The 24,315-nt window shown below is 32.8% G+C and overlaps 1 protein-coding gene across 1 annotated transcript; it reads left to right on the plus strand.

Moving 5' to 3' along the window:
- Positions 1-321: 321 nt before the first annotated feature.
- On the plus strand, positions 322-6,134 carry LOC123195166 (cyclic nucleotide-gated ion channel 17-like). Its single transcript, XM_044608796.1, has 7 exons — positions 322-350; positions 2,161-2,719; positions 3,351-3,563; positions 3,673-3,974; positions 4,445-4,556; positions 4,897-5,133; positions 5,286-6,134. The coding sequence occupies exons 1-7, from the start codon at positions 322-324 to the stop codon at positions 6,024-6,026; spliced, it is 2,193 nt and encodes a 730-aa protein (XP_044464731.1). The 3' UTR covers positions 6,027-6,134.
- Positions 6,135-24,315: the final 18,181 nt, after the last annotated feature.

Raw genomic sequence — 24,315 nt, forward strand, 5'->3', positions numbered from 1 at the left:
AAATATCCAATTAGATATATAATAAAATAACACTTAACGGATTCATCATTTTGATACTAAATCAAGTGCGCTTTACCATTTATTTACTTGCCTAGATTCACAAAAGGTAACAAATCTGTAGATTCGCATAAATTAATGTCGGATTATCGTATATTCTTCTTTGGCTTTTATTTTAACACAGCACATTTATTATTTACTTGCAAGAGAATCAGAGATACAGAAGGTAACAAAATCTCTATAATCACGTAAATTAATGATGAAAGGTCTTTTATATCCTTGTGGGTTTTCGAAGAGGTTCACATTTATGCTTTCTTTGCCTTCATGGAGTCGAAAAAGGAAAAGTTTGTCAGGTAATCTTTCTCTACTTTTTTTTGTTATTTTTTAATTAATTAATTAATTTTGTTGTGGTTTTTGTCTTATCATGTTTTATTCTGGTTGCTACTTGCCGAACTTTGGTGGTCTCTGGGCTGTGCCTGTTGCTTGAGAAATGTGGGAACTTCATTTGAGAAGTTCGGGTTCAATATTTTGGTCTTTGAAAAGTAAAGATCATAAATTATAATTTTTTAAAATAATAAAACTATGTATATAAATAGTGATGTATCATAATATAATTAAATATTGTTTTATTTTTAATTGTTAACTTTTCAATTATATGGTGATACATCGTTATTCGTATACAAAGATGTGCATATAGTATTACTCATTTACGCAAAATTTGGTCTATTTTGTTTCTTAATTACGGTTTTCGTTAATAACTGAAGGGAAGTAGTGAAGTTTCAGATTTGTTGCTGTTGGATAGCTAGGAAAGCTTGGACATTGCAGTTATACTTAACGGAAGCACAAAATAATGTATTTCTCTGATATGTATATTCAGGCGAAAAGACTTATTTCTATCCAAGGTTTAGTGTATTTCTAAACTTTCACTCGTAAAGTTTTAAAAACTTAAATACTTACCCTTTAGTAAAATTTTCTATTAGAATTAAGGGCAAAACCCTTATTTATTAAAAAATTAATTTAAAAAATTAAAATTTTATTTTTTTCCACCAACAATTCCCCATTATCCAAAATTTGAAAAGTTGCATTTTTCTTTTAAGGTTTAATTTTCACTTTCTAGCGACCACTCCGTTCCACCATCAGTTGACCTTTCCACTATCTCCCTCCCCAGTAGTTTTCAAGTGTGGAAACCACCAAAAATCCACTTGAAATGATTGGAAGATATCGCATAGATTTGTGCAACATTGCACAAACCTATGTGTTAACTGAGTCTTTGTGTGGGATGTCGTCCGACCATTTCAATCAGATTTTTGGTGATTTCCACTTTAAGAAACCATCGAAGGAGATGGTGGGAAGGCCCACCGACAATAAAAAAGGCGTAGTTATCGGAAAGTGGAAATCAAACCCTAGGGGGAATGCAATTTTTTAAACTTTGGATAACGGAAAATTATTAATCTTTTAAACTAAAGGAGAAAATAAAATAAAATTTTTTGTTAAATAATGTTTTCCCCTTAACCTTAACAAAGATTTTCAACAGAATAGTAGGTATTTAGGTTTTTGAAACCTTACAGGTGGAAGATGGGGTTACACCCAACTTTGGGTGGAAATAAGTATTTTGACCATATATTTAACCGGAAAAACCAAGTTAAAGCTTAAGATTCTTCAACTAAATCTTATGGGATTCTGAGGATATTTTTTATTATTTTTTTTTTTGGGCGGTGGGTGGTTGCTATTTTTTGTTGTCTCCGGTGCAAAGAATTCCAAAGACTATGGTAATCGAATTGTATTTCATATTGTGTATCAAAAACTAATGTTCTATATTATGTGTCATGTATTATATCTTATTGTATGATATATTTTTTATAAAATAAAATAATAAAAACTTTTAATGAAGTTATCATTATTTTAAAAAATATCACAAACATTTTTAAAAATTTAAAACTTTTTATATACATCTTTACAAAATCTTCATTTTCTCTAAACATGTGCATCAAGTGTTGAGTACTGTAGTGTCTTGATTACCATGCCAGAGGTATATTTGGTTATATCTTCATAATGCTGAAAATTTGTTATCTTTGTCTGAGTTATGCTAGATGCAGATAATCTTTGCTTTCTGCTTAAATGTTGGGAATATCTGGTCAATTTATTGGTTCAACTTCTGTCTAGGTTTAATTCTGATGGGAAACTAGATGAAGAATCTGTGTGGAGGAAAAATGACCTCACGGTGCACCTTGCGAGGTCATCTTCTGCGCACAAGTTTGCATTGCGTTCTATGCTAAATCGGTTGAATGGAGGCAGAAATCGACTCCCTGAAACAGGCAAAAGTGAGAGGTCTACTCTGCTTGTGCATGAAATTGAACCATGGCACAAGAGAATACGCGACCCGAGTAGTGACATTGTGTTGCAATGGAACAGGGTTTTCTTCGGTGCATGCTTAGTTGCACTTTTTGTTGACCCATTTTATTTTTACTTGCTTTCTGTGGGAGGTGATGATAATTGTGTGAGAACAGACAGTCAGTTGCAAATTGTCGTGACCTTTTTCAGGACAGTAGCAGATCTTTTCTATTTGTTGCACATGGTTATACAATTTAGGACAGGTTATATTGCTCCAAGCACTCGGGTATTTGGAAGGGGCGAACTAGTCACAGATCCAAAGAAGATTGCCCGGAGGTATCTTAGATCTAAATTCTTCATTGACCTTGTCGCAAGCCTTCCTCTCCCTCAGGTATCTTATTTTGACATTTCAACTTTGACATTCTGGTTTTAGTATGATGCACTGATTTTGTATAGCCCCATTTAGATTACTGAACAAGATAAAACAGATGGCGCTTGTCTTGGTTGAATGACTTGTAGTGTACATTCTATATTGACATGACTTTGGATCGTTTTTTACTCTCACTTGTTAGGAGAGTATGTTGCTGCTGCCTTTTTCTAGCTGATTTCTTGGTTTGAACGCATGATTTTTCTGGAAAACATAGTTTTACCCCCTTATCCGTCATTTTTATACTTGTATTGGTATTCTTTCTTCTGGTTTTCTGGGGCTCTTACGTTCCTCCTTTAGCAAAATGATGTTTATATTTCCAAAATTATTTGAAAGTCAGTTTTTTTCTTCCATCTCGGTGAAAGAAATCTCTTTGGAGCATCCCACTACAGCAATGAAGAATGAGGCATGTGGCTATGTGGCTTCTTTGCTTGTGTGATAAAATGCTAGATTTGATTATGTGAGAATGGTATCTTGTGTTGCTTTTTTTTCCTTTCAACCTCTTAATATAACTTATGATATGGTTTTATTTGTTCCAGTTTTATGCTTTCTACAACTGAAAAGGTGAACCTTAATTTACTGAATTTTTGTGCAGCTTTTCATCTGGTTTATTGTGCCAGCAACAGAAGGCCTCCAATCTGATATCAAAGACAATGCCCTCGCATTGGTTATTCTGTTTCAATATATCCCTAGATTGTATTTGATTTTTCCTTTGAGTTCTGCAATTATCAAAGCAACTGGAGTGGTCACAATGACTGCTTGGGCAGGGGCTGCATATAATATGTTCCTCTACATTTTGGCTAGCCATGTACATAGTAATCTGATTACTTATTCATTTATCACTCTGTTTTCTTACAAATTTTATCCATTGCTCTTGTTATTCCACTTGTTTAAGTTTTCACTTTTCTTTTATGCAGGTTGTGGGGGCAACATGGTATCTGCAATCAGTTGATAGGTATACATCGTGCTGGAAACAAGTGTGCCAGGAGGAAACTAGCCCTAAATGCTTTCTTAGCTATTTCGATTGTAAAACTTTTGACCATCCAGAGCGTGAGATATGGGCAAATAGTACAAGCGTGTTCAAAACCTGTAATCCAAAGAATCCAGATACTGAATTCGATTACGGCATATTTGACATTGCAGTTACAAAGAATGTTGTGTCCTCAGACTTCGTCGAGAAGTATTTCTTTTCTTTATGGTGGGGCTTACAGCAACTAAGGTACAATTTTATTCTTTATATGCATCAAATTCATCAATTCATCTTAATTTCAATCGATCATTAATGGCTAATTTAATGATATGTACTTTTCAAATGAATTTTTTTTTTTTTCTATTATGACGCAGATGGAGCTACTGTTTAATCTATTCCTCATACACACATTGTTTTAAAGGTCTCGGTTCTCTCTAGGCAATGTTAACTGCTGTTAGCATTTAGGCTCAGAGAAACCTTCCTGACTAGACATATTTTCTTGACTTATTTTTTTCCAGGAACTTGCGTACGTAGGTCATTTCATATGAGCAGCAAAATATGTTTATAGGCAATTCCAAACACTTCCAATAGAAAAATGTTTGAAGATGTCTATTGTAAATGATGTGTATCTATATGTCTGATTTTTGAATAATGGAAGCCAGTAAATTGTGTTTTCATTCACAAATGTTGATTTTGTTTTTGCTTTCTTGTTATCTCAGTTCGTTTGCGCAGAATTTGATAGCAAGCACATTTATTGGGGAGACAGCATTTTCAATATTTATTGTCATCTTGGGTCTGGTTCTATTCGCTCATTTGATTGGGAATGTGCAGGTATTAGGAAACCGGTGTCCTTAAATTTTTACTTTAAAACTAACTTTTCTTGGTGTTGATGGTTAAAAGCTTTATTCTGGTTAGCTATATTCCTATCTTGTCGAGTTGCCTGTCGGTGGCAGTTGACGCCAAGATCTTTTGTTTCTCCTTCATTCTTACTTGTCTTTCAATTTTCTTCTATCACTAAACCAATGAAAAGTAGTGAACTCTTGAGAGACTGATAGGAGTTAATAGCTGAACTTGAATTCATTGAAGAAAATGATCGATCCTCCTAGATTTTTAATAGCTTGTTGTTTTCTCCTATACAATTTAATGGTTTAAAATTGTTTGCATGATGTAGACGTGCCTGCAATCTCTAACTGCGAGATTGGAGGAATGGAGAATTAAGCGAAGAGATACGGAGGAGTGGATGAGTCATCGCCAACTCCCTGAAGACTTGAGACATCGTGTTCGCCGTTTTGACCAGTACAAGTGGCTCGCAACTAGAGGAGTTGATGAAGAATCCATCCTTCAAGGCTTACCTGCTGATCTTCGCCGGGATATTCAGCGTCATCTGTGCTTAAATCTTGTTCGACGGGTATGTTTCTTCCTAAGTTTAAAGTGATTAGAGCTTTAAAACTCTATTCATTCATTTGCTACTTGTGCTCCTACTAAAATATTCATCAAGGTCTGTTCCATTAAGCTTACTTCTGTTTCAGCATGATAAACTCTTGCTTTTCAAATTTGCAGGTTCCCTTTTTCTCACAAATGGATGATCAGCTGCTTGATGCCATATGTGAACGGCTAGTATCTTCCTTGAGCATTCAAGGTACCTACATTGTTCGAGAGGGTGACCCGGTGACTGAGATGCTGTTTATTATCAGAGGTACACTGGATAGTTCAACAACTAATGGAGGCCGTGCTGGTTTTTTCGACTCAGTAACTCTGAGACCAGGTGACTTTTGTGGGGAAGAGCTACTTAACTGGGCTTTGCTTTCTAAAAACAGCCTTAACTTGCCTTCTTCAACTCGAACTGTTAAAGCTCTGGTCGAAGTTGAAGCTTTTGCCTTACGAGCAGAAGATCTTAAGTCAGTGGCTAACCAATTTAGACGCCTTCATAGTAAGAAGCTGCAGCATACAATTCGGTTTCACTCCCACCACTGGAGGACATGGGCAGCTTGCTTTATACAGGCCGCTTGGCGCCGGTACAGGAGGATGAAGCTAGGACGCATGCTCTCAACAACAGAATCATTTGCTTTGGTTGAGAGACCGACCGATGAGATTGGGCACGGCGAAGACGAGGAATTTCACCCTCGTAGTTCGAGCTCCTCTCAGGCGAAACTGAACCTTGCGGCTACCGAAGTGGATAAAAGATCTGCTGCAAATACAAGGAGAGATGCACGGAGACTGGAAGATGTTGAGATACCGAAATTACAAAAGCCTGAAGATCCCGACTTCTCAACTGAGCCTGATGCTAAGTTTAGTTATTAGCACCAGGCCAGAGTTGACATAACAGCTTCGGCTTCCTCTGTTAAGAGTTATACTGAAACTCATGGAATTTGAATCACATGTCTTATTATATATCAAAATTTTCATTTTTCATATTGTATACCGTATCTTATTACGGGATACATTTTTTAAATAAATAAAATGATAAAATATTATTAAAATAATTATAAATTTTAATTAAAATATTATTATTTAAAAAAATATATCATAAAAACTTTTAAAAATTTAAATTTTCTCATATATACTTTAATTATATTATTATTTTTTCTAAAAAGATATATTAAGTCATATAAATAATATGTATCATATTAATTTGATACATTTTAAGATATATATCGTTTTTTATTTATATCATAAGATATATGTCACGTATGATAAGATAATAATATCTATGCTGAAAACCCTTTTAGATTGCTTTAAAAAGATCAATTATACACCAATTTTTACAGTTTTTACTCAGTGAATTTATATCAACATTTGTAATTGCCTTTCAAAATTCAAAAGTATCATTTTCCTACCAACTATTATTGTTTTTAATATCAATTGTAAATGCCACAAAAGTTTTACAAAAAATTAATATTTATAATAGCCGCAAAAACTATATAACAAAAACAAAAACAATATATCTCTTTATTCAAATTTCAAAATTTTATTATAAATAGCAAAATTATACTATACATGAAATTTTAAGATCTTTCAAAATATATATCCAACCAGATAACTAAAATTATCTAATAAAAATAAAAACATACAACTCCCAAGCCTACTAAACTCTAATAATTAATTAAATTTGGCTCTAAATAATCAACAAATTCATACTATGTAACCTAAGAAAGAACATATATTCAAATGACACGGTACATGTCAATATGTAACAATTCACAGCTCACTGCTTCATATTAGGATGTCTAGAACCATGATCCAGAATAAGACCTTCTACCTGAAAACAAGAGACAAATTGCAAAACAACGTAAGGATTGAGTGACAAAAAGAAAAGATTATCATTGATCAAACAAGTTTAATTAGTATATTATAAAAAGGAAATAGCCTTCTGTTAGACATTTAAATGTTTGCTTATATTTTGGGAAGAACAATACCATATGTACTCACTTAAAGTACATAAATAGATACATATTTATTTGTGTCGTTATATAATGAAGTATTATTTTATTCTCAATTTAAAATCACTCAATCACATGATGACACACATAAATGTATATTTATTTGTATATTCAAAGTAGGTATGCATAGTTTTATTGTTTTGAGAACCCTAATATATCCACAAAAAACCAGCATCAAGAACAACCTAACAACAACAAATTGCCTCTAAGTCTTTAACCACAACGGTAACCAACATTTCAACATAGTGTTACAATAAGTTTGATATTCACTGAATTACTTTGGTAAACTAAAAATATATTCATATACATTTGAGAAGACAACAATTTACTCATAACACAGACTGAAAATTACTTTTTCAAAACAAAAATAGAGGGCATCCTCAAGAAACAGAAATATTTCAATGCATAAAAAAATAAAAAGCATTTCAACATGCAAGACATGTGTCCATCTCAAACTTAAAGATGCAAAAGGTTTGCCTCTAACTCTATACTATAAAGCCAACTAATTAGTTGAAGACGCTTAAAAAGGCAATGGGAATATACCAAAATTAATAGGTTTGCTTCAACCACACTATACAGTTGATGGACATAAGATTCAGGGCTCATACTGTTAGGTATGTGGATCTATCAAGACATTATCAAGACAAATATGGTTGATCCTAATCCACTTTTTTTTTTTTTTTCATATGAGCATGCTTCAACCACACTTCCATCTCTTAAGAGAAAGACGCTTAGAAATGGTATGCTCGTCAAATATTGGTGGTTGTAGTTTTTCTCAAGGAACTTTATGAGTGTAAATAATGGAATGAAAATTTTCCTTTGGTTTGCATTTTAGAATATGACTGTAGATTAGTTGTTGTGTTGACTTTAATGCTCCCAAATAATTGTCTTTCTTTAAAATTTAAATAATAAGGAAATTAAAAATAAGAAAGAACAATAAATTCAAAAATTAAAACAAAGTAATGGGATGGAATTGCAGACCAAATGTTCACAAAGAACCAATGAAGAGAACCTAATTTTTACACTTGTTTGTAGAGTAGAAAAAACTTCTTGATTTCATGCTTTTCACATTAGTAAAAACATTTGATTTCATGCTTTCTTTTAGAACCCTTTCAAGTTTCTGGCAGAAAACTCAGATTTTCCGGGGAGCTATGGTGTCCTTCTCATTGAATTCATAACTTGTGAAAAAGAAAGTAAAAGATTTTCCAATTATCTTTTCAGCATTTTAAAAGAATAATTGTAAGGCAGTATATGCACAAGTTACAGCCCATGATCCATTTCAAACTTGGTCTCACCATGCCTTGCATCTGGGAAACTATCATACAATTATGTATAAATCTTCTATGGTTTTTCGTCCAATAGCTGATCCTCAGTCTTTAAACCCTTAACTTTAAACCCTAAAGCAGCGAAGCAAATGGTTTATTTAATGGAAGGACGGCCGGCCATAAGGATTGCTAAAAATACTAAACCCAACAGTGATATCCGACTAAGAACCTATAATGAAATCATCACAATTTTCTAAAAGAGTCCAAAATCATTTTGAAGCCAAATGAGATTTAACCCAATAACTATTATATCAACCCACACTTACAACCTGAAATTAATGATTATAACATGAAGTGTATTGGTTTGCTTCTAAATGATCACATCAGACTCATAAAATAAAATCTTTTTGGACTACACATTCACTTGATTGTATTAAACAATAAATAAATATTTAATTAATGTATGCCCACATTATGCCAACATTCACCTACTTGGGCAACATTGATTAAATTTTATATATGTGTGTGTGTGTATATTAAGAAAATATTCATTTAAAAAAATTCTGGGTAAATGACATTTTATTGTTCTAAAGTGGCCACTAATTTATAAGAAAACAACATAGTCCAAAAACAATACTTCAATCTAAAACAATCTTGTCAATACAATTATCAATAATGAATTAAGGTAATTTTTGTGTTTCAATAACAACACAAGATGTCCATAATTACAATTAATTGCAATCATATCACATGGATCTTTAAGTGTGGAATGACTAGCATCTAAATGTGATCATAATAAATATATATTATTACATATCAATCCTTTTTATGATTTCTCTTTAACATTTATGATTCAAAAGAAACAAAAAAAATCTCACAACTTCAAATGAAGTTAACAACTTCCAACGAAGTTTACACATTTTACTAACAATCTCAAGATATACAAAAGAAATGCTTATGCAACTGTGATACTCAGAATAAATCTTATTCTTAAAACACATGTTGTATTTATACTATAACACTATCAATCATACAACTGTCATACTTAAGATAAACTCTATTCGTGAGATACATGTTGTATAAAACAATAGGTACATCAACTATACAATTGTGATACTCAAGAAAAACATTATTCTTGATATACATGTTGTTTGAAACAATATGTACAACTATATGCACTTATATTTAATATATTTATATCAATCAATGAACATCATACAAGAAATATGTATGAATGTTTAATCACAATAAACTTTATTGACACGAACCTTGACGATATGACTCAAGACCCAATGTTCAAGAAGATATTTTTCCCAAGATTGAAATGGCTTCATCACTTAGATGACCCTTGATCCGAATCGATATGAAATCAAACGAACTTTGATATCGTTAATGGTGAATGCCACAAGATGTATCTTGATAAGTTCAAAAGGTTGATAATTCAACAATAGGCAAACTATGCAAAAAGTCAACCAAAAATTCTTTATTCATGATAAAAATTAAGTTTATCTAGTGTCAACTTAACCCTAAACTACCCATAACCCAACGGACTTCCAAACTTCCTAAGCCCTTTACCTAATTAACTACCCAGAACTCTAATTAAAATGTAATATGCTAATTTGACTCATTAAAGTCTAGCCCAGTCACAAGAAAGACCAAAATTTATAAAAATCCGAAAATCCTAAATTTAGTAAAACAAAACTGCATAATACATACTTATTGCAACCGGCAAAGTTGTTGTTAATATAGAGCTTGAAACGAGCTTCATATTGATACGTTAAGGTCTCGTAACTCCTCATGGATCAAAAATTATGGTCGTTCAAAGTCTATCTGCGCGTTTTAGATTAGATTTCTCCATGGGCTTGGGCCTAAATCAGGTTAACCTCTTTGTTGGCTCCTCAAGCATCCAATCATCCTTGAGTGAGCTGGTTGTAGTCTCTAAGCCCTCCATGAGTCTTACTAAGGTATGTTGCACCTTCTTAGCTTTACTCCTCGTAATTAGCCCAACTGGAATGTGTAATGGATTTCCTTGATGGCTCGATGCCTCCATCATTCCCTTCTTCTTGAAAAAAATTTGCCTTTAAAACTTCATCATCAAAAGGACATAGGTTAGAGATATTAAAAGTAGCACTTATATTATATTCACCTAGAAGATCCAATCTGTAGGCATTATCGTTGATACGTTCAAGGACTTGAAATGGATCATCACCCCTCGAGTGTAACTTAGATTTCCATTAGGATGGAAACCGTTCCTTTAACATGTACACCCAAACCTAATCACCTGGTTGGAACACTAACCTGTGTCTTCCTTTGTTAGCTTGTTTGGCATATTGTTCAATTCTCCTCTCAATATTTTGCCTAACTTTCTCGTGAAGTTGTCGAACTGACTTGGCCTTCTTTTTATCCTCTAAACTGGTACATTCCTTAATAAATACTGGTAACAAGTCCAAAGGTATGAGTGGATTAAAACCATAAACAACTTCAAAAGGTGAATAACCAGTAGATGTATGCACAACCCTATTATATGCAAATTCTACATATGGTAAGCTATCCTCCCAAGTTCTCAAGTTCTTTTCTAAGATAAGACGTAACAACTGAGATAAAGTTCTGTTGACTACCTCTGTTTATCCATCTGTCTATGGGTGATATGTTATATAAAATAGTAGTTTGGTATCTGACTTACCCTACAATACCTTCTAGAAGTAGCTTAAAGACTTTACATCACAATCAGATACAATGCTCCTTGGAACTCTATGCAGACGCATAATCTCCCTAAAAAAAAAATCAGCAATGTAAGTTGCATCATCAGTTTTATGACATGGAATAAAGTTTGCCATCTTTGAAAACTTATCAACCATGATAAAAACCGAATCACTACCCTTCCTAGACCTAGGTAACCCTAAAGCAAAGTCCATAAAAATATTCTCCCAAGGCACAATAGGTATAGGTAAAGGTGTATATAAACTATACGGTTAGACTCTAGATTTGGCCTGTTTACACTTAATGCAATGAGTACAAATATGTTCTACATCTCGTTTCATATGTGGCCAAAAGAAATGCTCTTGTAGTATATCTAAAGTCTTAGTTATACCAAAATGGCCCATTAATCCACCCTCATGTGTTTCCTTCATAAGCAATTCGCGTAAAAAACGCATAGGCACACACAATCTATTTTCTCAAAATAAATAACCATTATGCCTATAAAACTTACCAAATGCAGTTTTCTTATAAGCTTCATAAATATTGGAAAAGTAAGAATTACTCACATACAAATCCTTCATATACTCAAAACCAAGTAACTTAATATCTAAAGTCGAGATTAGAGTATACTTGTGTGATAACGCATCTGCCACAACATTTTCCTTACCTTGCTTATAATAAACGACATAAGGAAAAGTTTCAATGTATTTAACCCACCTCGCATGTCTCTTGTTCAACTTACCTTGTCCTTTTAAATGTTTTAAGGACTCATGCTCTGTCTTGATGATGAAGTCGCATGGCCAAAAGTAATGCTGCCACGTCTCCAACACTCTCACTAAAGCGTACAATTCTTTGTCATAAGTAGGGTACTTCAAAATAGGCTCATTGAGTTTCTCACTAAAATACGTTATAGGCTTATTTTTTTCATGAAAACAGTTCCAATACCTATACCTGAAGCGTCACATTCAAGTTCAAATGGTTTAGAAAGTTCATGCAAAACAACTAAAGGTGCAGAACTTAACTTATCCTTAATTAATGCAAATGCATGCTCTTGTTCCTCACCCCACCTAAACCCTACATTCTTTTTAATTACTTCAGTTAGTGGTGTCGCTGGTATACTAAAGTCTCATACAAATCTCCTATAAAAGCTAGTTAAACCATAGAAACTCCTAACCTTGGTCACCGAAATAGGCGTCAACCACTCTCGGATAGCTTTAATCTTCTCCTCATCTACCTTAATCCCCTTAGATGAAACCACAAATCCTAGGAACACAACTTGGTCAATGCAAAAGGAACATTTCTTAAGATTACCAAATAACCTCTCTTTACTAAGCACAAGCAAAACATCACGCACGTGTCTTATATGGTCATCTAGACTATGACTATAAATGAGAATATCATCAAAATAAACAACTACAAACTTAACTATAAATGCACGTAAGACATGGTTCATTAACCTTATAAACGTATTAGGTGCATTAGTAAACCCAAGGCATTACCAACCATTCATATAGTCCATGTTTGGTTTTAAATGCAGTTTTCCATTCATCGTCTTCTTTCATCCTAATTTGATGATACCTACTTTTCAAATCAATTTTTGAAAAGATACATGATCCATGCAACTCATCAAGCATATCATCTAACATAGGTATGGGATAACGATACTTTACAGTTATTTTGTTGATGGCTCAATAGTCAACACATATTCTCTATGTCCCATCCTTCTTAGGCACTAGAATCACTAGTACGACACATGGACTCATGCTCTCTCTCACGTATCCCTTTTTCATCAACACCTCCACTTGTCTTTGAAGCTTTTTTGTCTCTTTAGGATTACTTCTATAGGCTAGTCGATTGGGTATCTTTATTCCAGGTATGAAGTCAATTTGGTGCTTGATCCATGAATTGGAGGTAGTCCATCAGGAATCTCCTCAAGGAATACGTCTTCAAACTCCTGCAAAAGATAAACAAACACACTAGGAAGAAAATTGTCAGTGTTAATGAAAGATAAAAAGCTTTCCTTGTAAACTAACAATAATAGATATTATTTAGTCGCAAGAGCAGCCGTCACATTACTCATCTTCTCATGAAAACTCTATTTTTTTGCTCCTTATTTTTTTTCTCATGGCCAAATTGCTCACCTTCTTTTTCTTCCTCCTCTTTTCGGCCTTACTTTTTCTTCGCTCATCCTCACTCACATTTTCTCTTCTTTTGTTTTCACTCTCACTTTCTTTTTTTCTTCATTCATCTTTCTTCTCCTCAATTGATCCTCATAAACCTGCTTTGGTGACAATGGTGCAAATGTGATAAGTTTATGGCTCATCATAAAAGAGTATCTATTCTTGAATCTATCGTGTGTCACCTTTCTATCATATTGTCATGGTCTCCCTAACAAGATGTGTCCAACATGATAGGTACTACATCACACAACACCTCATCTTGATACCTACATCACACAACCCTTATTTCTCCATAGTCATTCAACTACTAAAGCTTATAAGGTCTAAGGTGTTTGATTGTGGTTAAACTAAGTTTTTCTATAGGAAAATTATATTAAATACCCATATTACGCTTTTATTAAGCAAAAATACCTATTTTTCCTATTCCTAAGCAAAAATGCCCTAAATGTTTTTTAAATACCAAAATTACCCTTCACCACATCTATATAAACCCTCTCACTCTCACTCTTGTTACATACACTTCTCATATCACTCAAACACTTACTTTCACTCTCATTTTTACTCAATATCAATAACTACGGGTTTTTTCGGAAGGAAGAAGTTCGTATTTTTGAATTTGAGTTGAAAAAATAAATTCGTGAAAAAAATCTATATATACAAATCTTAACTTAAAAATTAATTTTATTTGTTAAATCTAGTTTGTATGTCATGTAAATGGGGTATTTGAATATTAGATAATAATTTAGGGGTTAAATGAAATATTAAAAAAATATGGGCAGCATTTTGATATTACACAATATATAAATGATTTAAATAACATGTTAAGAATAGATAGGTATATTTTGATACAAGACAATATACAAGGATGTTAAATGAAGTGTTAGATAATTAGGGGGGGCTAAAAAAATATTAAAAAATATAAGGGGTATTTTGATATTAAACATTGTAAGAACGTTTTAAATGAAATGTTAAAAATAGATAGATGCATTTTGATATAATACAACATACACGGGTGTTAAATAAAATGTTAGATAATTATAGAGAGTCAAATGAAATGTTAGAAAAATATGGGGCAATTTTGATATTAAACATTGTAAAACGGTTTTAGATGATATGTTAACAGTAGATAGATATATTTTCATACAAGACAATATACAAGAGAGTAAAATTAAAGGTTAGATAATTATGGGGGTAAATGAAATGTTTAAAAGATATAGGGGTATTTTGATATTAAACATTGTAAGAACGTTTTAAATGAAATGTTAAGAATAGATAGATGTATTTTGATACAAGACAACATACAAGGGTGTTAAATGAAATATTAGATAATTATAGGGGGTTAAAAAAATATTAGAAAAATATGAGGGTTATTTTAATATTAAACATTGTAAAACTGTTTCAAATGGTTATTGTGGACTTTTTATTATAAATGATTAATTTTTTTTAAAAAATTTGTCATTGTAAGATTGATAATTAAAATGGCTGGTTATGCATCGATTCGTTACCAAGGAAAATTGATTCAAGATGATGACAACACAATGAAATATGTTGGAGGATCTAAACTATTGATTAAAATTTCCTCTGGAACAACATTTGAGGGATTTATACAGCTTTTGAAGGAGTCTTGCGATTTTGATCCAATGAAAAACTACCGTCAATTCTCTATGAAGCCAAGAAAAATTGAGCTCGACTGCCTTGTACAAATCCAAAATGATAAAGATGCCAAAGGTCTTATTGATATGTCTCAATATTTATAGGAATGTATTCCTGTTTTTGTTAGATGTACCTCGATTGAAGAACATAAAGTAGAAGAAGAAGAAATTAGTAGAGTGAAAAAAGAATATGATCTAGAAAACTTGCTTGATTTCAGTAATGACGCATTGTATATTGTAAACTCATGGGCTCATGAAGAAAAAGATAGGGTTCTCGACTGGGGTGACTTTGATGGAAATGACATGACTAATATTCCTTTTGAAGAGGTAGAAGCCGAGCATAAGTCACTTGTTATTGAGGGTATGAACAATTTATAGTTTATAGTTTGAAGATCCTATTTTAGGTGGTAGAAATTATTCTGGGCCATTTTTTAACAATATCCCCACTAATCTGTTTAAGTGGCTTTTTTATTTTCCTTCACAATTATCAACATTATCAAATGGTACAAGATCGATCCGAGAGGAGAATGTTGTAAAGCTTGATGATATTTTTCATAATAAAAAACAATTGAAAGATGTTGTGAAGTAATTTGCCCTACTAAAAGGATTTCAATACAGGGTCAAAAAGTCTGACAAAAGGCAATGGAATATTAAGTGCGAGGCTGAAAATTGTCAGTGGTACATATTTGTAACCAAATCCAAAGTCAATGAAGTGTTTCAAATCAGTCAAATGAATCCAACCCACATATGTTCAGTTGATTAAATAATGTCATATCACAGACAAGCTGGGGCATAAGCTTTAGGTTAATTAATGAGGTCAAAGTTTATGTTGATTGATCGAATTTATCAACCTAAATAAATAATTGTAGACATCATCAATCGATATAAAATTAACATTTCATATTCACAAGCTTGGTGGGCAATAAATTAGGCTTTAAATTCATTGAGGGCTTACCGGAAGAATCATTTATGCTCTTACCAGATTATTGTTATAATCTACAGCGTATTAATTCAAAAACCATTACCGCTATTGAAACAGATGATGACCATCGATTTAAGTATTTTTTCATAACATTAGGATGTTTCGTTTGTGCATTTAGAGAATATCTTTGACCTGTTATTTGCATTGATGCTATTTTTCCTTAAAGGTCAATATTTAAGGGCATTTATTTGTTGCGGTGGACTTCAATAGTAATAACCAGATATACCCTATTAATTTCGGTGTCGATAAAAAAAAAAATTACAACACATGGTGTTGGTTTCTCAAGAAGATTAAAGAATGCATCCATGACATCTCCAAGTTGACAATAATTTCATATCGATATCATGTTATATACTCTACAATAGCTAAAGTCTTTCCAGATGTCCACCATAGATGTTATTGTCATCACCTTCTGTGTAACATACCGGCAAAGTACAAACGAGACTCAAAGGTAACATGTTTAAACTTGTATTAAATTTTTATTTTGTTTAACATTTTTATAAATTTTGATCATAAAGTTCTTATATTATTTATTACCTTACAGGTTGTGGGTGCATATTGGAAAGTCACGAAATAATATATAGAAGCAGATTTTGAGGTTATGATACGATCTTTTGATGCAATGAACCCTCAAGCTGGGGCTTATCTACGTGAGGTCAGATTTGAGCGATAAAGCATCGCACACTTTTCAGGGCATCGATACAACATCATGATAACTAATATTGCGGAGTCATTTAACACCCATGTCAGACATGCACAGGTTCTGCCTATCATGATGTTCATCGAGTTCACTCGTGGTACCTTGCAGTAATGGTTTTATGAAAGGAGAAACCATGCAAGTACGTACCTAATTGTTAATAATTATGTATTTGAGCATATATTTCTTCCCTTATGTTTGTTATTAACATATGTGTTGTTAATATTTTTTCAAATTATAGATGAATGCCCTAACTTTGTCAAATTACAGAAGATTAGTCGTTGTCTGTCAAAGTCTGCACGCTTGGAAGTTTGGCTAATTACACCTATTCGGTATCAGGTTATTGGTTTTGGTGGATACATAGGCATTGTGGACTTCAATGAAATGTTTTGTACGTGCAGAAAGTTTCAACTTTCATATATTTTATGCAAGCATGCCATTACTATTACAAGACACATGAGGATCACAAATGTCAATGCACGAGTTCATCCATTCTTTCGCACCGAGTTCTACCGTGCAATATATGAGGAACCTATCAATCCTCTTAGAAACCAATCAGAATGATTACAGGCACCAGAAGAAAGAGTTATCCTGCCCCCTGTTCTCGATAGTCATCATCTGGGTCATCCATTCAACAGAAATCAACGTCCTTTACAAGGAGAAAATGTTACACCCAGGATTTGCAGTCGTTGTAAGGAACCAAAGTATGTCCGAACCGAATGTAAAAGCCCAGTATCAGTCTCGAGCTTCGTCCCACAAGGTTCATCCAAAAAAGGTAAAGGATCGAGATCTTGACAAGCTTCTGTTTAGTTTTATTAATTATATGATTCATGACTGTTGTTCAAATGATATGTAATCGATGTATTTTGATTATTGCTTGAAATGTGTAATTATATTCACATGTGATGTAATAAATTGAGTGTGAATAATTTCTTCATTTCATATTTGTTAGAATGAGCATTATTCTTCCAATTATTAGAATTAACTTTTCCTAATTTGATTAATGTATGTTTTACCTGTGTATTAAGCTGAACTTATAAAAATCAACAAATTATGTCATTGAACCTGAACTATATTAAATAAATAATAATGATATTCATGTTGAAAATATTTTTGAGTATATCACTAATACCATAATTTAAAGTTAATAACATCACTCTAATCTCATATAATTATTTCTATGATAAAATTATTTAAAAAATCAAATCAAATACATATCTATACATAATGATAGATAAAGTATACCATATAAATAAGCACATATAATAAATATATAAATAACAACATCTATATCGGATAAATAAACAATGATCGAACTAAATATACATCCGTGATCTACTCGATACAGTGGAAATACAACTGCGACACTAAACATCGACGCATAGAGGTAGACGACTCTCGAGGAAAATCTACACTCCGTGATAATGTCAAACACTCAATAAAGCGTAATATAAACATGCCACAATCACTGAAGCCTTTGCCCTACTAGGGGACACTCTTCGCTCGATGTAACATTAGTGGATCATGTCATGGTGTATGCTCGAATGCTATCCAAAAATCCATCGCCTCTAATAATGTCGGTATGAATGTCATGTATGGTCACATCTATCGTTCGAGACACCATATATTCCCTGAGTATGATAACTCAAAGTAGTATACCATAATCGATCAATCACGAAAATCTATAACTCCGACTACTCAATGTGTATAATCGAAGTTTATAAGGATGAAAACCTATAAACAATGAGAAATTAGAATGGATACACATGTAGATTATATTATAATTCAACGTAAATTATAATAGAAATACTATTATGCTATACCATATCGACTATCCCTGATGGTTTATAAAACAATCTTGGGGTATAATCTGCCTCAACCATCTTCATGAAGAGCCCAGGAAATCGATACTCTCCTATAGGTATGGTCTGCCAACTATTAAAGGCCATCTAGACATATCCTATGAAGAAGGTGTGAGCAATCATCCAATGCTATGAAACGGTCGCACGGTGATCATCTTGATATAGATGGGGGACACTCCTCTGTGACAGGATAAGTAGCATGGTCCTCAACCCCAAGAAGGTTTGTGGTCTCAGTCGTTGGGTTCTGAACTATATAGGGACATAAAGGTTATACTATAATAGGGGGTTGAGTAGGCTCCTCAAGTGTCCTAGGTGTACCAACGGGTATATCTGAAAGTGGTATGACTAGAGAAGCCTTATCTCCTGTTGGGGGAGGCATTAAAGACGATAAGGAGGAATGCACATCTGACAAATCGGTATACTCACAAATGTCTACATACCATGGTAGAGCCTTCTTAATCGGTGACAAACAAAGCAAGAATGTGATATCATCCTATTCATGAAGATAAATAACTTAACATAACTGCAATATTCAATGAATCAATTGACTCAATGATTAACGATTACATACCTGATCACCGGTGAAAATAGTGCCCATATGACTCCAAATACGAATGTCCCGCGTACACCACATAAACATCCATGGAGATACATGGATATAAATCATATTAACGCAATCATACAAAGTGTCTAACGTCTCATATATCCAATATTGCAATAAAATCATTAATGATTAAAATAAATGAAGTCATATTTTTGCCGATTAATATATATAATCAATAAATTTAAATTTACCTGAAATGCAAAAAGAAATCCCTAGAGGTCATGTTTAAGCATTTCAGGCATTCATCCGAAGCAGACTCTGTCACTCGTCTGTGACATTAACTAGTATGTCATCTACCATACAGCAATGCCCTAGGGATAGGAATTAAACCTATCTAGATGATCAACTAACTGTAAGTATTAGGTAGATACTTTCTTTTGTCGATAATTCTCTAACAACACCATATGAAAGTAGTATAGTAAGGCCATCTTGATAATGTCAATATCGTCATCTTCTCATAGCCTAGCCAAAAAAACACGTTTAATGTCGTGGTACTGTACTTTCAGACAGCTCCGAAAGTATGTATCTCTGATCCTATTTCTGGATTAGCAGGAAATATACGATGAAAGAGCATTAAGTTAGCTAAATGATAGTCTTGTCATCAAAGAAAACTCAAACGGGTTGAATCTCACGTCAACCCTATTAACCCTAAACCATAACTCATCTTTGATGGAGGGTCGATGTAGCTATCGTAGGAGAAATGCATGAACCAATACTCTGAAAAATTTGGTATCGGGTAGACGAAGAAAATGCCTAAAACATGTCCGCTCAAACAGTCAAAGCTGATCCAGGGTCAATGTTGACCTAATCCTAGATAACACGGTTGTAAGACCCCCAAGTATGTTCCAGACACATTTATGTCTTTTACCCCTACTTTGAGACATTTCCAATTATAGATATATATGTTCAAATGTATGTGGATAAATATATATATATATATATATATATATATATATATATATATATATATAAAACAAACAAAAAGAAGAAAAGAAGAAAGCTACAAAGAAAAAAAAGAAAAAACAAGAGAAAGACTACAAAAAAAGACAAAGGCTAAACCAAATATGTATGTAGATATATAAAAGGATAAAAGACAAAAGTTAGGCATTTTCATCTTCTTCTCCCATCCTTTCTAGAAGCTTAGCCTTCTCCATGCTTTCTTCTTTGTTTTTGAAGAAAAAGAAAGAATTTGAAAGGGTTTTAGAAGACAAGTAAGGAAAGAAAAAAAGAGGAAGCACTTTGAAAATCTTGGTAACCAATAGATCTCTTTCTTTTCCCTTTACCTATGTTTATATATCTATTGGATGCATGTTATATGAATATTTTAGTGTGTTTTGGTGTTGATTAAGGTGGTTTTGATAATAAAAGAAAGAAGACAAAGAAAAATGAGCCAACTTAGCAAAGATTGGCTTAAAACAAAGTAAGTGGAATTATTCTTGGTATGTTTCATATTTTATGCTTTTGGTTTCTTGGATCTATGTTATAAATAATGATTTTGAAGTTGAGAAATGTTGTTGTGCCATTTGGAGTATCTATGTGTGTGATTTTGTTCATGACAGAGAATTGGATAATATTTACAGTTTTGCTATTGATTTCGTCTCACGTTTTGACTATCCTATCTAATGAATCATGAGTCTTATTATAGCTTGTTGAAAAGCTTCTTGAATCCTCTTTTAAATGATATATAACGTGTATGATTAGAGAACGTTTGGACTATTAAATTGTAAGAACAAAAAGACCGTCTTACCAAATAAACAGTAAATATAGTTTTTTGCCATTGATTTCATCTCATGTTTTGACCATCTTATCTAATGAATCATGAGTTCTATTATAGCTTTTTGGAAAGCTCTTTGAACCCTCTGTTCAATGATATATATCTTGTATGAATTAGAGACTGTTTGGACTATTAAATTATAAGAACAAAAAGACTACCTTACCAAATAAATAGTAAATACTATTTTTAACCACTAATTTCATCCCACGTTTTGACTACCTTATCTAATGAATCATGAGTACTATTATAGCTTTTTGGAAAGCTCTTTGAATCCTTTTTTTAAATGATGTATAACTTGTATGATTAGAGACCGTTTGGACTATTAAATTGCATAAACAAAAAGACTGTCCTACTAAATGAACAGTCTAATGAACAATAATTGACAGTTTTTGGAAGGAAAGAAAGAAAGAAAATGAGGAGAAAAAGGAAAGGAAGAAAAGAAAGAAAGGAAAGGAAAAAAATGAGAGAAAAATAAAAGGAAAAGAAAAGAAAGACAAACAAGAAAATGAATTCGGGGCTCAGGATTCAGGGGTCATCCTAAGAGTATAGTATGGTGGGTTATAGATAGTTTTAGATGGAAGCAAGATTAGTAAGAGATAATGCACACATGCATGCTACGAACTATAAAGGGGCATTTTACATCACACCACCCACAGTAAGACATGTCTATAGTAAGACACGTCCGTAGTAAGACATAGACCCATAGTAGAGCTCGAGCTTAGAAAAGTATCAAATCCTTATAGTCAGCTTCCAGAAAGTATCAAATGGATACCAAATGGGACAATGTATGACCCAAATAGTAAATAATGAACTAGATTATCCCCTCGATTCCTTGAGGAGGTTATGATGTGAGACTGGGTCTTGAGGGTGATTTAGAACAGGAAATGAGATAGTTTACTTAATTCTTTCCCTTTACTGAGTGTTCTTATCTCTCACTTCCTTTTCTTTCATGATTATAGGTACAACCCTAAACTTGAATATGTCTCAAATTAGGTTTTCTTCATGTCCAAAGCTTAAAAGAAGTCTTAGGTACTGATTTAAAAAAAAAAAAAAACCCTATTCAAAATGAATATTGTAGTCTTGATAGCTTCACCCCATAAATACTCTAGCAAATTAGACTTGTTCACCATACTTCTCATCATATCCTTAGGGGTGATAACACCTCTCAGCCACACTATTTTGATTAAAAGTCTCAAGCATAGTGTATTAAGGAACAATTCTACATTCATGTAAGTACATGGCAAAAGAGTTATTTTTTGCCCTGAATCTATATATCCATCATAATATTCTCCATCTCGATCTAACCTTACAACCTTGATGACTCTCTTAGTTTGTTTCTCTAATTTTTTCTTAAAAATCTTAAACTTCTCAAGAGTACTAGATTTCCCTTTAATTATAAAAACATACCTATATCTAAGATAGTCATCAATAAATGTGATGAAATATCTATTACCATATAAAATGGAGGAATAATGTCTATCATGTTTGTATAAATAGGCTCTAGAAGTTATTGACTCATGGTCGATCCATATTTCTTAGTCATTGTCAATTTTCCCATTATATAGTAAACATAGTTCTCCAAATCTTGAATATTCAAAGGCAGAGAACTTAATCTTTAATCAATCTCCAAATAAGAAGTTGTCTTTTGTTTGATATTTATATAGGCTTTGTTTGGCTCCCAATAGTATGGGTCATTTTTTGAATGTTGAAGTGTTGGTATTAAAAGCCTTTTGATTAGAGAGAAGTCATCTTTGTTATGTCACAGAAGGATAGGGCATAACCTTAAAGAAAGGATTGTCAGACTAATTAAAGATTAAATTCTCTGCCTTAACAAATTATGAATTAAATTACAAATCAATTTTTCTATTTCCAAACATAAGTCTGTAAAATTCTCTCTTATAGTATTATAAACTATTTTAATCTGATTGAACTCAAAAGTATGTATGTGATTAAACATTCTATCAAATGATGTCATGCATCAAAAAACCATGTTGACGTGCTACCATGCATCGGCAAATGGCACCACATGCCTATTGTAACACCCCTTCTTAAAGTACTATCATCTGGAGGAAGACATCACTAAATTGTCTATTTTAAGCATGCATTTAGTATGAAACCATAAATAAACTCAAGAGTATTAGAATTAAACCTCAATTATTAAACTTCATAAAATTACTAAAATACCCTTATAAAAAAACAAACCAAAAGCATTCAAAATATGTTTAATCTTATGAACACAAAAATATATATATATATAGTATGTATAGTCAATGATAACTATAAAAATCATCAAGACATAAAATTAAGAATGATTGGAATGCTCTAGCAACTCTACGTCTTCTGACCGCCATCATTTTGCAACCATCACGATCACTTGTACTTGAACACATGAAAGTAGGAAAGTGAGTAATAAAACACTTAGTAAGGAGAAGACTTTATTGATAACTTTTATTTAAATCTCCAAAATGCCTTTAATCTTGACCCATATAAACTCTATCATCCGAAATCGGTATTAAACTCTTTTATGAATGATAACGGGTCCCTATGTATTGTCTTTGTGCTCATACTGAACCTTAGGGACTATATAGACTATATGTCATAACTTTCAGATCGAACTATATCTCTTTTGATCACTAAAGAACCATTTCTCCATATTTATATCTAACGTGACCATACTAAACTCGATAGAAGCATCTAAATCTAGCAGTTGTAACTAAAGTTGTACATTAGGTCAATCAATCTAAATCAAATACAAGGATTTGACAACTTAGCCATGTAAGCTATATTTTCATTTTACTACACTAGTTATATCTTAACTGAGTTCTAATGCGAGCAAGTACCCTACTTCAAGTCTGATGTCCTATTATGGGCAGTGTAATGACTATATACTCACGGTGCCCCCTTATAATAATCCTATGTCTAGCATACATGCATCTCGAGCTTTTACTTAACTTAGTTCGCTCTTACTTACACCTAACAATATATCTTATGGCCACTATGATTGAACTCTTAGGCATGCGGGCTTCTACTGCGTACCTGAAATCTTTGCACTGTTACTCGGAACGACCCATAAATCTCTAACCTAGTTACCTTACTCATTTTTATCTCCTACCTTGAATACACGAGTGTATGGCTCTTGACACACGGGAATATGTCTTTTTACTTTACTCGCACACGGGCACTTTCCTGTGGCTTCTCTTTGTGTGCTACTATTTATTTCATTTTTCTTTTCTATTCCCTTTTCGACTGCACTACTTCTCAGGGTATTATATTATTTTACCCCACACACAATCGCACTTAAGCTATACAAAAGAAGTCCACATGTTATAGTCAACCACTAACCAACCAATGACATCTAACAATTGTCAAATCGCTAGAGAACTCCACCTAAAGTCTAGCACTTGAGCACATGGGTGTGTGTCTCATACCATACA

Source organism: Mangifera indica, chromosome 13 (assembly GCF_011075055.1).
Source record: "Mangifera indica cultivar Alphonso chromosome 13, CATAS_Mindica_2.1, whole genome shotgun sequence".
Classification (NCBI taxonomy): Eukaryota; Viridiplantae; Streptophyta; class Magnoliopsida; order Sapindales; family Anacardiaceae; genus Mangifera; species Mangifera indica.

Excerpts from the sequence above, each read along its gene's own strand:
- LOC123195166 (XM_044608796.1), top strand. The coding sequence starts at position 322 with ATGGAGTCGAAAAAGGAAAAGTTTGTCAG. Across the intron at positions 2,720-3,350 it reads CAAGCCTTCCTCTCCCTCAG|CTTTTCATCTGGTTTATTGT; the intron begins GTATCTTATTTT and ends ATTTTTGTGCAG. Across the intron at positions 3,564-3,672 it reads TCTACATTTTGGCTAGCCAT|GTTGTGGGGGCAACATGGTA; the intron begins GTACATAGTAAT and ends TCTTTTATGCAG.